The 14,901-nt window shown below is 39.3% G+C and overlaps 2 protein-coding genes across 2 annotated transcripts; one reads left to right on the top strand and one right to left on the bottom strand.

The window, feature by feature from the left end:
• The first annotated feature begins 4,278 nt into the window (after positions 1-4,278).
• On the top strand, positions 4,279-6,309 carry LOC125201762 (polyprenal reductase 2). The gene is made up of 6 exons (XM_048100002.2): positions 4,279-4,571; positions 4,828-5,177; positions 5,322-5,556; positions 5,711-5,809; positions 5,908-5,979; positions 6,089-6,309. The coding sequence occupies exons 1-6, from the start codon at positions 4,362-4,364 to the stop codon at positions 6,191-6,193; spliced, it is 1,071 nt and encodes a 356-aa protein (XP_047955959.1). The 5' UTR covers positions 4,279-4,361; the 3' UTR covers positions 6,194-6,309.
• A 6,558-nt stretch (positions 6,310-12,867) lies between these two features.
• LOC125205301 (MYB-like transcription factor ODO1) lies at positions 12,868-14,662 on the bottom strand. Its single transcript, XM_048104146.2, has 3 exons — positions 14,401-14,662; positions 14,180-14,309; positions 12,868-13,739 (listed from the first exon to the last, which is right to left on the bottom strand). The coding sequence occupies exons 1-3, from the start codon at positions 14,531-14,533 to the stop codon at positions 13,166-13,168; spliced, it is 837 nt and encodes a 278-aa protein (XP_047960103.1). The 5' UTR covers positions 14,534-14,662; the 3' UTR covers positions 12,868-13,165.
• Between the last annotated feature and the right edge of the window lie 239 nt (positions 14,663-14,901).

Raw genomic sequence — 14,901 nt, 5'->3', positions numbered from 1 at the left:
GCATGGGTTCCCCGGGATGTTAGGCAGCATAGATTGTATACACTGGGAGTGGAAGAACTGTCCGACTGGCTGGAAGGGGGCCTACACGACCGGCTACAAGTCAAAGAACCCCACGTTAATCCTCGAGGCCGTAGCTGATTACCGGCTGTGGATCTGGCATGCGTATTTTGGGGTAGCCGGGTCGAACAACGACCTCAACCTCCTGAACTCGTCTCCCCTCTTCAACGAGAAGTGTCAGGGCGTCGGTCCAGCCGTCTCATTTGTGGCCAACGGCAACCGGCATGATATGGGCTACTACTTGGTGGATGGTATATACCCTCGGTGGCCGGTCTTTGTGATGACGATCAGACAAACAAGTGATAAAAAGAAGGCATACTTTGCGCAACGACAGGAGTCGGCGCGCAAGGACGTGGAACGCGCATTTGGTGTGCTCCAGTCTCGATGGCCGGCAATTAAGGGTCCAACGCGTTTGTGGGATGTCGGATGCGTTTCCCAGATAATGTACGCCTGCATTATCCTTCACAACATGATCGTCGAAGACGAAGGCGTACAACTGACTAGTTGGGTCAGTGACGATGAAGCCGGTCCAAGCCACGGAACGGCCACCCCTAGTGTACGACAGGGGGTACCTCTCGATGAAGCCGGCCGACTCAAGGAATTTGCCAACATGCGCCAAGTGGAAGCTCATATTCAACTCCAAAAGGATATAATTGAAGAGTTGTGGGCACGGAGGATTGCACGGCGATAGTTTTTTTTCTTTATTATGCATGTAATTTTTTTTTATCTATGTAACTTTTTTAAATGCAATTAATGAATTTTCCCGTATATGTGTCGTAAATTTAATTCCGTATTTTAATTGTAATTTTAATTCCGTATTTTAATCATAATTTTAATTCCGTAAATGTAGTATATTTTGAATTATTTTTATTGCGGCTGGCCTATGGCTGGCCTAAATCTGACGTGGCAGGTGGTTTTTTTAGTGTTGCTGACGTGGCAGGGAAGAGAATGGCTGGCCTATGGCTGGCCTATTTGCCATTGCGGATGCTCTAACAATATCATTCGTCCTTATCCTTTAAAAATACCAACATACGTCCCTAGATATTGATATAATTACGCTAGAAGGACTTTCGTATTTTTTGGACCAAAATATCATCTAACTAGAAGGGTCATTCATATATTTTTATTAAGACACATAACCGTCATTTTGGTTCATTCATTTATCTTCAACTATGTGTCGTGGTGAGCAACCATTTGCCACATGCTTAGACGACTTCTCTTAGAGTAATAGTACATCATAAATGAATGGATCAAGTGCAGCCGAAGTGACGGTTCTCACATAAATAATTACATTAGCTCTTATAGTATGGGCATTTTTATCGAAAAATAGTCTTAAAAGATACAAAAGTCCTTTAATGTCCATAGATGTTTGATACTCTCTCCGTCCCTGAAAAGTATGATCAATTGTTTTCGCACGGGTTTTAATGCATAATTGGTAAAGAAAAAAAAAGATAGATAGAAAAAGTTTTAAAAATATTGTTAGTGGAGAATGAGTCTCACCTCATTAGAGATAAAACAGTTTCCAAAATTAGAATGTTCATACTTTTCAAGGTCGAACTAAAAACGAAAAAAGTTCATATTTTTCGGAGACGAAAGAAGTAATATTTTTAAAATATAAAAAATTATAGGAAATTGCTCAAAAAATAAATATAAAGTTACAATATAATCACATCCATATCACCCCTTAGATATATGCATTTGATGGTTGGGAAGTTGCCATGAGGCAGCCAAATGAATCAAATTATATGCCTATATATTTTGCTGGTGGGTTTATTTGTGATCTTATTTTCATTGGTCACTATACTATTCCTTAATTCACACCAGATTTTACCTAATGATATGGAAAGTTAATTCTTTTCCTATTTCTATGCTAGTCATAATATTTGACTATATTATTTCATTTCCTAAATTGCGCTATTTTTATTTAAGCCAAAATATATATTGCAATTTTTTTAAATGTTTGTTTTCGAGTTTTAAATTTTGTGTGTTTTAAATTTGTACAAATTATACTAATTCGCATATTGCATCATTATGCACTCAATATTGCATTTTCTTATACATATTTTGCATATTACATATGAATAACTTATTTTGCATGCGTTAATTCTACATTGTATTATTGTGTTTAATTTCGTACGGATTAAAATTACCATATTATCCCTTGGGTCTTCCATATCACTTATACGATTTTTGCAGATTATATATGAATAACTTATTTTAAATGTGTAAATTCCCCACTGTATTGTCGTTCCTAATTTCGTACAAATTATAACTCACATATTGCATTATTATGCATTCGATATTGCATTTTACTCATACGATTTTTACATATTGGAATTTGGAATAAGCATAGCTAATACATTACCTAACAACATTAACTTACATAGGTTAGGACCAATTTCTAATTTTATGCGGATTGGAACTCAAGTCTACAAAATGATGAGGTCCATAACATAACACAGAGTACGCAATTTAAATGACAACGTGCTATATTTCAACACCGAAAACTTTAATTCGTTACAAATGAAAAATGTAATATTTTGGTAAGTTAATGTAAACATTGCAAAGCATCCTTGCTATAAAACTGTGACGAGGCAAATTGTAGACACACTGGTTTAGAATTATTATAACACAAATCATACTTAATGTGCATAGAGCAACACAAACCATTCGAAATGTAATATAGCATAAACAAATTGTTCACTCACTTGCATCTTGGCTTGCTTGGCTTTTCGAAGTCCTTCCCTTGTTCACCATTGTCTCAATTTTTTTTCGTGTTCAGAGGTCTACATGAATAATGTAACAGAAACAGTTAAATAATGTAGCTGATGCAGAGACAAGTCAAAAGCCAAGTTGTTTGCAATTAACCACTTCAAATGTCGATTTTACAAATAATGTACCTAATCAATGGAATATTGTAAACCCAAATGATGTAGTTTACCTGTGAAATGATGTATGTAAACATGAATGAGATAATGTACAAATAGTTTAATGATGTAGCAGTTGTATAGATATGTTGCTGGAAACCATTGACGGTAAACACAGTACACATTACGGACATAAAAAACTAGTGATGCAAACAAATACGATCAAATAATCAACTATATTTCGAAAAACAACTATAAAAAACGAAACCAAGGAAAAAAAAACTACGACTAAAAAACACTGAAATTCACTGATTCACATAACCAAAACTGAAAACCAAAACAACATAAACTTCCATCACAATGGAAACCTAAATTCTATGGTTGATTTCGTAAAATAATGACCGAAACTCAGTAGAATCGACTAACCTTGTTCGCGTTCGTCTTCAGATCAGCAAAACGGTAAACAATATGGTTCAATCGACTCACCAACCCGACCGAATACACTACACGGCTTCGATTTGCAGCAACTGGTTCGACGACGGTTTCATATGTTGAAGATTAGGGTTTTACGAGATTTGGGGTAGAAGAATGGGGATGGAAGGGTTTTTGACGAGAGAGAATTTGGGGAGACGCAATTGTGATATGATGGTGAGAGAGATATACGAATCATCAGTTTTAATTAAATGGCGGAAATTACTAAGTTCGTTTGTTTCCCATTTTACCCACGTAATGTAGCTAAAAAATGTATTAATATAGATCGAATGTTTAAAATCACAATCATTGAAATCAGTAATCTAAGGGTTGATATTTGTGTTAAGTTTAAGACTAAGGGGATGTAAAGACCTTAATGCTCCCCTGATATAAATACGTATAGTTGAAATACGAATAAAATCTAGACTAAGAATTTCAATCATGCAAACACCAATTATATGACCAACAATCAATTAACTAACACTCACATTGTGATTCATAAACAAAGGCAATAATGGATACATTCAAATGGCACAGAAATGTAAGGCCCATTTGTTTTTATTACAGGACACCCAATTTATTTAACAGGCCCATTTATGATAAGTATTACTCATCGCCATCTTTTAATTTTTATTTTAGTATTTTAGTTACATAATTACATGTCTGTTTGCCTGATAATAATAGAAATTGGGACGTCTTAACTACAACAGCATAAACTAAAATATAGTGCTTGCAATTGTAAAATCTAAAGCAAAACTATAAATAAAATTAACTACACTTTTGGTTGAAATCAATATCTGGAATTGTTTGAATTAATGAAACTTAACAAAATAGTTTTACTGAAATTATGAATACAAAAGAGGCCACACTCGTATCAATGAATAATCAATTTGGAAAATATTGCATAAATTGAAAACCCAGTCCTTCCGAATACCAAAAACCCCACACCAAATCATTCTCAAAATCATGAATTCGATTGAATCCTTCTTCACCTCCTTAGAATCACTGCTGAATCAGGCGTCGTCCATGGCGGTGGTGCTCCTCCTTAGAGCGGCGTGGATTTCATGCACCCTGCCACTTCTCGCAGCCTTCATTCCTTCTCCCCAATTCAGCGCATTTCGCCGCTTCCTGCTTCTCCTCGCCGGCCGCGGCAAGATTATGGACTCTTCCTCAACTGTCAGTAATTTTATTTATTTTAGCTTCTCAATTAGGCAAAATTATCATTCTGCAGTTATGTTTATGTATGCAATTTCTTACTGCTTTTATTCTTATTTGAGATAGATTTTGTGCTTCCTTTGTTAGCGTGATAAGTGATTGGAAAAACTCGAACAAGAATCGTTTTTTGGTGTGTTTCGTTGCTAAATTATGTAATATCGCTTTGAAGATGAATTGCTGGTTAATGTAGCACGATTTATGCGTTGTTGTGCTGCAGAGATTCAGTGTTCCCCAGAGATATTTTTGTCACTTTTACATTGTTGGTTTTATATGGACTACTTTTCTGCTTGTGCCCACTTGGATCTACGCATACAAAACGGCTCCAGTAGTTTCGGAGTCATCCCTGTATTCGGTTATTGCTAGCCACTTGACTGGAGTTTCGCAAGAGTTTTCCTTTCGCAACTCGCATTCGTCAATGGGAGAGTCCAAATATGGGATATGGAACTCTGTGTTTCTGCTTTTGTTGATGGAAGCTCAAGTCTTGCGCCGCCTTATAGAGAGTATATACGTATTCAAGTATAGTCCCTCTGCGAGCATGCATATTGCTGGCTACCTCACCGGCCTTTTGTAAGTCTTACTGCAGCTGATTGATAAAATGGCTGCTTGTGTGATATGAAGTAGAATTCTATCTTGCCTCTAGTTTTAACTTTTAATTAGGAAGTGAGAAAAGAATGAAAATCGCACTCTGATGAATTATCTTTCTTGTAATAGTTTTTATACGGCAGCTCCACTATCGCTCTGCTGCACATACTCTGTGGAGGTATTCAAACTTGTGGCAAATTTGCTTGCAGAGTTTATTGTTAAAGGCAAAGATAGAATGCAAGTTACAGAACCTAGTTTCCGGGAGTATGTGTATCCTCTTTTGCAACTCAAATGGTATGCATGGATTGGTGCTGCTTTTTTCTTCTGGGGTTGGATTCATCAGTACCGTTGCCATGCCATTCTTGTAAGTCTTTTGTGTATATCTATTTCATTGTGTTAACTTGGCTGGCCTTGTTCTATGTATTGTTTGGAGAACATATGAATCCCTAAGAATATACGTCATTTGCATTCGGCTACTACATTGGTAACACTTCACATGTTGTTTCTGATCAACTCAGGGCTCGATAAGGGAAAATGGTAATAAGGTCAATGAGTATGCAATTCCTGAGGGTGGTTGGTTTGAATACGTTTCTTCCCCACATTATCTTGCAGAATCTGTGAGTATTTTTTTTTATCTGTGCATAAAAATGAAAAGAGGCAAATTTATCGCATAGCAAGTTCATTTGAAACTTACATTTCCCCTGCTCTCATGGAGGTTATATATGGCGGGCTGGTGATTGCAAGCGGCTTTTCTGATATTACAATCTGGTTGGTCTTTGTTTTTACGGTGAGTCTTAAATTTTGTGACGTTGCTCAAAGAATTACCATCCCCTTCATCTACACTAACACAAACATGGCTGATGCTTTCCTTTGGTAAATAATTGTACTGTTGTTAGGTGGCAAATCTCTCCCTTGCTGCTGGCGAAACTCATAGATGGTATGTCCGTAAATTTGACAAATATCCTAGAAACCGTTGTGCTATCATCCCTTTCATTTACTGATGTGATTATCAATATATTCTACCTGTATACATGATATCCTCGAATCTTGTTTGTCGAAATATATGGAAATGCATACGATTGAGGCCAACACATCAGTGTAGCTTGTGTTTATTGTTTTTCTTCTTGTTATTCTTCTATGCAATAAGTAATAGTAGTACTATAAAAGTATATTTAAGTAGGGTTGTTTTATGTACCAAACTAGTTTTAAACGCTAAACACCAAACACATCATTATAAAATAATTCGGAGTTCATTACAACTTTATTTGTAGTTCATTATAGGGAATTCAAAGATTTAAAAACAATGGCATCATCTAACATAATTTAAAAATCTGAAGTTCATTTTAAGTTTGTTATTAGTTCATTATAATGAACTCCAGGTTGTCTTATAATGATGTTGTTTAGCGTTTAAGTGTTAAGACTGGTTTGGTATTGATCACAGTCCTATATAAGCATACCTATTTCATAGCTTTTTTTTTTTCTAATTAGAATAGAGATCACTCTCTTGACCTTTCAAAGCTTCTAGTTTGGGTATATATATAAGGGCAGATGCATGTTGTGTTAGGAAAATATCACTATGAAATCCGATGTGATGCTTTGATGGCTAATTCTTTGTCTCCGTTGAAATGTAAACTGGTTGAATCCGAAATTTACAAGAAAATGTTTGGATAACTAATTTAGAATATGGATTAAACAACATTTTGTCTTTCACTATTTTTAATCTTTTGTGGAAAAACAGACTTATAGTTGCCCACTTTGTGGAAAATCACACTCGTGTGCTATTTAGTATGCAAAATAGATTATAAACATATGCGGAACAAGATTTAAACTACATGAATTTGAAAGGTTTCAGAATGTTCGGATGAATGTACTGTTACATATGAATACATGAATCCATCTTTAAATTTTCTCAACCACTATATTTTATTTAGAGTATCTGCAACGGTGCTCGGTTTTCCCTTCCTGCTGGCTCAAGACAGGCAATAACCACACATTGGCCGCGGTCTTATGCCACCGGCAAGGCTTGTGTGTTGCTGCCTGCCCTTATCCTTTTTGTTTTGATATTTAGTACTCCTCCCTCCGTTCTATCTCAAGTGAGGTGCTCCATTTGGGTACATGATTTTTTTTGAAAAAAAATACTCCGTAGATAATAAAGTAAAAGAAATGATATTGTCAAAAGATGAAAAGATAATAAAGTAGTTAAGATAAAGACAGTAAAATTTTTGTTTTTGCTGAAAAGAGAAATGACTTCCTAGTAGTGGGACAGAGTGGAAATAAAACAATATTTTACAAAATTAGATAAAATATATTCTATCCTAGTGGAAGAACATGTGCTTTTTGCCCTTTTAACCAGATTTCCAAACACAATTGCTCTAAATTGATTTTCTGCCTTTTTCGTTTTCTTTTTGTTCTTTTTGTCTTTTTAAGTTTTTTTGTGGTTCTTTTTCTTTTTACCTCAAAGTTGAAAACATTTTATAAGAAAACCCTAAAATATATACTCGTACACAATTAATAATAAAATTATTTAACAATAGCTTGGTCTTGTAGAATCAAATTGTCTCAAATGAATACAAAATCTAAGCACTTCTACCTTTCATCCGAGCACTTATAAGAAAACCCTAAAATATATACTCGTACACAATTAATAAGTAATAGAGTTTAATAAATTTATAAGAGCATCTCCAATGCTAAATCTCCAATGCTAAATAGGCTAGTAATTCCCTCTCCCTGCCACGTCAGCAGCACTAAAAATCCACCTGTCACATCAGATTTAGGCCAGCCTAGGGGTGGCGAAACGGGTTACCCGCGGGTATCCGCACCCGACAAGTCGGGTACCCGTACCCGATTTTAGCCAAATTGTTGTCCCGATACCCGCCCCGCGACATACTGGGATTACCCAATACCCGTGTCGGGTATCCCGTACCCGACATTGCGGGTACCCGTACCCGACCCGAAATCCTAATAAAAAATTTGAAAACCATAACAACCGTCAATGTTCCCTAATTTACTTTATTAATATCGATGGTAAACGTTGGATAGATTGAGAAAAAGTTAGGGAAGACTCTATAGCTAGTTCGGTGAGTTTTCAATTGTATGTTCGTTGGAATATATAAATGTTTCAAAAGAACTTTTAGATAAAGTACTTCCATTGTTCCACCTTAATAGAGACATTTCATTTTCTTCACTCATTTTGGAAAAATAATAATAGAAATACTTTTCTCCTACATTATGATCTCTCTTACTTTATTTTTCCTCCATTCTAACTATATATTTTTAATTTTTCAAAATGAGTGCATATAAGACTATTAGAGCAACCACTATAGGGGCGGCGCGCCAGCCGCCCCGATCGCGGCGGCGCCGCGGCGGTCTATAGTGGGCCGCGCGTCCGCCCCGCGGGCGGACGAAAGTATTGGGGCGGAAGGGCCATCGCCGGCTTTGCGGCGAGGACGGGCCGCATGAGAGAGAAATGCGGCGGCCGCCGCGCCTATCTATAGTGCGGCGACGCCGGCGCGGCGGTCGCCGGTTTAAATTTTTTTTTTTTAATTTTGAATTTAATATTAAATTTTTTGGCTTATTTAAATACCCCAATTTGTTTTCCACTCCACACCCATTTTCACTCCACCCCCAATTTCACAACCCTAGATTTTACCAAATGCACGGGAGAGACGAAGATTCACCCGGCACGGAAGAATCGGGATACGGATACTATCCTTCTTCCCAGCCATCTCAGCTGTGGGGATCGAGTCCCACCCCCCGGGGATCGAGTCCCAGTCCCCCTCCATTCCAGTCGTGGTCACCGACATCCCCGCCGTGGCAACAAAGCCAATATCGGGGTCAGTCTTCTCATCAGAGGAATTTGGGTCGTTCGGCGTTTGGAGATTATCGACCGACTATGGACTCGCCCAACCATCCGCGACTAGATACCCCTTCTCACTCTTTCCAGCGCACCCAGACTCCTTTGTCTGATTTCGATAGGTTCACACTGGAGCAGATGATGGGGTTGATGAGTCCGGGCCTACCGGAGACCCCGCCGACGAGATCTACCGGCGACGGCGGTGGGAGGGGCGGCGGCAACGGTGGCGGTGGGAGGGGCGGCGGAGACGGCGGTGGGGGGAGAGGCGGCGGCGACGGCGACGGGGATGGCAGCGGCAGCGGCGGTAGCGAGTCGGGGCGGGCACTACACCAAAGACGAGTCGATTGCTGTGGCGAGGGCATGGGATGCCGTCACATCTAACCCCTGTGTTGGCACCGATCAGACCGAGATGGGCTTTTGGAAGCGCGTCTTGTTGACCCACAATGAGTTCAAGCCGAGAGGCGCCAAACCGCGTGACGCGGAACAGCTTCGGAAAAAGTTTGGGAGGATTCTGACACCCACCAAGAAGTTCGCGGGCATCTACGGCAACAACCTTCTCACCGCTGAGAGTGGCCGCAACGCCGCCGACGTGAAGGCTCTGTCTGTGTCCCAGTACAATGCGCTATATAAGCCTAAGTTCAACCACTGGGAGGAGTTTCTCGTTCTCGAGAACTGCCCGAAATTCAAGGCCATATGTGCAGAGGAGACCGAGGATCATGCGGCGAAGCGCAACAGACGCAACAGAGCCGGGCACTACAGCAGCAGCAGCGGCGGACAATCAATCGACCTCAACGACGCCCAAGCGGAGGAGCCCTCTGATACACACACCAGGCGCTCACGCCCTCCGGGGCAGAAGGCCAGTATCCGCAGCGTCCGGATGTCTGCAGGTTCCTCCCGCTACTCGGCGAACTGGTCTGGATCGCGGGGCGCGCAGGCGCCTTCTGGAGCTCAGTCTGTGGACCATGGGGCCCATGTGGTCTTGAACAGGAACCTGAATGTGCAGTTGATGAAACAACTGCAAGATAATTGCCGTTTCTACGAGTCGGCCACCGACCAGATCACCAAGGCGATATACTATGAGCTGATGTGTAGGATCAGAGAGGAGCTGGGGCTGACTGGTCCAGGGGCGACGCCGGGGGCGACGGGGGCAGGGGCGGCGGCGCCGGAGGGAGTGGGCGACGAAGATGAGGCAGAGGTTTCCGACTCCGCCACCGAGTAGATGGTGGCAGAGTTTTTATTTGTTTTTGTATGTTTTTTTTTAAATGTTCGTTGTGTAATTTTCCAGTATCCATGAATACAACGAATATTTGGTCTCATCGCACTTTTTAATTTTATTATTATCTCGTTCTCTTATTATTTATAGTCCGATAATTTTAATTGTAATTGAATTAAAATATACAACAAAAACAATAAAGTGAAATTTGTCCACTAAAAAGTGTCCGCTATTGCTGCGGACACTTTTTTTTGTGGCTGTGGACAAATAAATTGGGGCTATGGACAAAAAAAAAAGTTGTCCACCAAAAGCATCCACCTATGCTTTTATTATTTCACTATTTACTTGTTTTTTTCCTCCACTTTAACTATTTGACACACGTCTATTAATATGGAATGGAGGGAGTATTAAAAGATGGAATATGACCAATACTAATAATAACGGGTATTATCGAGACTAACCGGTATAGCGGGTATACCCGCTACCCGTAAAACTCTAAAACGCACTACCCGATCCCGCCCCATTTCCCATTATCGTCGGGTAGTGGGTACCCAATACCCGGCGGGTAGCGAATTACCCATTACCCGCTACCCATTTTGCCACCCCTAGGCCAGCCGCAATAAAAATAATTCAAAATATACTACATTTACGGAATTAAAATTACGGTTAAATTACGGAATTAAATTTACGACACATATACGGGAAAATTAATCCATTCCATTCAAAACAAGTACAAAGATTTAAAAAAAAAGTACATGATTTTTTTTTTAAAAAAAGGGCTTCCACACACGAGCCCCGCCACTCTCTACTCCTCATCGCCGTCGCCGCCGTCCTCGCCGTCGCTGCCGCTGCCGCCACCCGTGGTATCTGAGCCCACGTCGGAACCCCCTAGCCGTGCCCTCGCGACATCCAAATCAACCCGCATGCTCTCGAGCATCGAGTGAAAAAACATCTTCTCCGTGGGGTCAGTGGTGGTCCTCCAATCTTGGAAGACCTTGTACATCTCAGCCCGCGTTTGGTTACGCCAATGGAGAGTGTACTCGAGTGGGGCGGGTGGGAGGGCGGAGGACTGGACCTCGCGGGGCGATAGGGGGATCCGCCCCTGGTTCCCCCCACCCCCACCCCCCGGCGCACCGGCCATCATCCCCATCAACTGCCCCCAAGGGACGTTAAACCCTGGGCCCATCTGGCCCCATCCAGATCCCACAGGTACCGTGGGAGTCTGAGATCCACTCGTCGCTGGACTGGACTCGTTGTTGTGATCCATCGCTCGATGATGCTCTTGTACAGAAAGTTAGAGAGAGAGAAAACTCGTTAAAACAAGTGGTGAAATGAAAATGAAACTAAAATCGCGTTTATATAGGTTTTTTTAAAAAAAAAAACAAACAAAATTCGGCGCTGGCCGATCGGGCCGCCACAATGGCGGCCAGCGCATCGGCCAGCCCACGCCGATCGGCTCGCCAATTTCGCGCTGGCCGCCTCTAATGATTCGGCTAGCCGATCGGCCAGCGCCGCAAATCGGCTAGCCGGTCGCTAGCCGACCATTAAAGATGCTCTAAAGTATATTAAAAAAACAAACTTTTGCACGTGGTCATGCAACCAATTATGTGCACTTTTTGGGAATATGTCTAATATTTTTGTATTTTGTTCAGAAATATTCGTGTTTCAATACAAAATACGATAATATTATGGTTTAATCATAGTTATAACAATGTTAAGCATATAACATATCATCCTGGCAAGTTCTTAAAAGTGGGATGTATGATTTGTCAAATGATAATGATGGAAAATACTTGTATTTATAGAATACTATATACTATATTTAACTGGAAGACTTTTTAAAATTATTAAATATATCTTTGAATTGAAAATATATCTAAACTTGAATTTTTCTACTTCATTTCTCTATAATTATATTATGTTAATAAAAATATGACATATTTATAATATAGCGAGAAATAACTGTTATGCAATACACTTTATCTGAGTATCATCCTTAAACATCGCTCTCGTTTAGTCCTAGTTACTGTTATTTATTTTGTTTTATACATTTATTTTGATACCAATACTTAGATCATTATTATTGACATCATTAATTCTATAAACTGATTGAAAAAAATTTAATTTGTTCATTTTCTATATAACTTCAAATAATGAATAAAAATAAGAAATTTAACTAAAAAAATGCGAATTTGAGACTGAATTGATATCCCTAGTAGTGAGTGTTGTGGCTGCACTTACTTAAGTCTAAATGTCTAATCCATTACCTACAAATGATAATTGACTAAGAGAAAATTACACTTCTAAGTTCAAACCCGAATTATAGTTCTCAAAAATCACTATCCACCTATTTCAATGACATGTTTGTTTTCATTTTCATCCCTTTTTCCATTTCCCCACTATGCAAAACTACATTTCAATTACACATTTTCAATTTCTAGCTACATCTTTTTCAATCCCACATCATAATCTCTATATAGTGCCTACTATTAATAGTAGCCACAAGTGTACATTCACATACTGATAGTAGCCACAATATTTTTTAATGTTCATACTAAGCACAATTTCAAGATAAAGAGTGATAAACCTAAAACTCCAAAAATGCCAAATAACAAGTCAAAAGTCCTTTATCATATTCTCATATTTCAACTCCTATATTCAATACAACATTTAGTGACCCTCCATCAATATACAAGAAATGGTTAATATTACTCTTACCAATTCTCAAGAGCAACTAAATATGTGGGGGCACAACGAAGAAAAATGGTTAATATTCCTCTATTAGTTACCTCAACTTTCAGAGCAACTAAAAATGTGGGCCACAATGAAGAAAAATATTCTCAACTCTCACTCTCCATAACCATTAATCACTAAAAGAAAAATAAAAACTAAACATTTCTCATGACATTAAATTTGATCATTTCCAATCATCATCTCCCATGAAGAATAATCAAGATTCATGGCATCTTCCCCCTTCAAATCACTCTCAAAATCTCCCAACAAATCAAACACATCCTTAAAATCTTGCTCCCATATGTCACTATTCACTATCTCACTGCAGTAATCCTCAAAGCTCTGCGCTGCCAACTCCGCTGCGTTTGGCCACGATGCCCCATTGCTGGAACAAGACGACGAGCACGAAGGCGTCGGGGAGCTCTGATCGGACGGTAGCATGATCTCGTGGGGCCCGATCACCGGAATCTCGTCAATGCAGAAATCGGAGCTGTTGACTAACACCACATCGTTGTTTGACTCAATGATTTTCTCATCATTATTGCTATCATCAGTTGAAATGGTTGACTGCTCAAATGTGGTTGACTTGGACTCCGGCGGCGGCTGATCGACGGCGGGGGTTGGCAGCGGTTGGTGGGTGGTGGGGTCGATTCCCATTTTTTTCAACTTCTTTTTAATGTGTGTGTTCCAGTGATTTTTGATTTCGTTGTCCGTTCTCCCGGCCATGTGAGAGGCAATCTTGGACCATCTGCACATATTTTTATTTGGAAATTTTAATAAATAGGATTTGGCTCAAAATTTGATACTGGAAAAAAAAAGTTAATAAAAGTGGAGGGGAGCAATGATGAATTAAGAGCATGCCAATAAAAATTCGGTATTTTGGATATATTGTCACGTGGTGTGTTCATCTAATCATAATTGCATAAATATTCGCTCATATCCTTTTATCTCTTTATTTCCGCGATTATAACTGACTGAAACGTTACATAACTATATGTCCAGACTATTGAATTTTTACTTGTCTGCACGCTCTATAAATGAAATGGATTAGTCGCTCTTATCCATTTCTCCCTTTATTTCTGCAATTATAACTGACTGGACCGTTATGTAACAATATATCTAGACCACTGAATTTTTACTATGCTCTATAACTGAATTGAATTAGTATTATTTGATTGGATGATGAACCTGTTGCCAAGCTGGGCATGAAGATGAATGACCAATTTCTCTTCTTCATCAGAGAGAAGTCCTCTCTTCAAATCTGGCCTCAGATAGTTAATCCATCTCAATCTGCAGCTCTTCCCACACCTCAGCAGCCCTGCACCAGATGTTATCGTGTTTTAATTAAACCACTAATTATAAATATAAATTAAAAAAAAAAAAAAAGGAATTTAGATTAGGACAGGCACCTGCAAGTTTAGGGACAGATCTCCAGCAGCATTGGCCATTGGTGAGAATGAAATTGATGAGTTTCTTGTCTTCATCAGCAGTCCATGGGCCTTTCTTCAATCCAACTTTGTCACAGCAAGGTTGTCTCCCCATCTTCAATTTATCATTAACTTTCACAAAGAGTGATGGAAATTAATAGTGAGAGAGAGAGAGAGGGTATGTGAAATTATTATGAATTGCAACAAGAATAGAATTGAAGCACCACCACATTCCCTACCATGCTTATATATATATATACACATATATACATGTGTGTGTCCACGCTGGTATCCCACTGTAGAATTTTAAAATTAAAATAAATACAAAATAGTTTGTTATTCAAAAAAAGAAAAAGACAAGGATTAATATATACATAAGGCAATGCTAATGATGAAAGAAATGAGCGAGTGGAGTGACACACGTTAATCAGCCAGGGATGCTTGCTCTCGCGCGTGTTTACGTCAACCTCTCAAAGCGACACC

The sequence above is a fragment of the Salvia hispanica genome, chromosome 2 (assembly GCF_029641045.1).
Source record: "Salvia hispanica isolate PSC_SH4W2 chromosome 2, Shi_PSC_v1, whole genome shotgun sequence".
Lineage (NCBI taxonomy): Eukaryota > Viridiplantae > Streptophyta > Magnoliopsida > Lamiales > Lamiaceae > Salvia > Salvia hispanica.
Note: the sequence above shows the minus strand (reverse complement) of the source record. Positions and strands in the feature narration are given on the sequence as shown.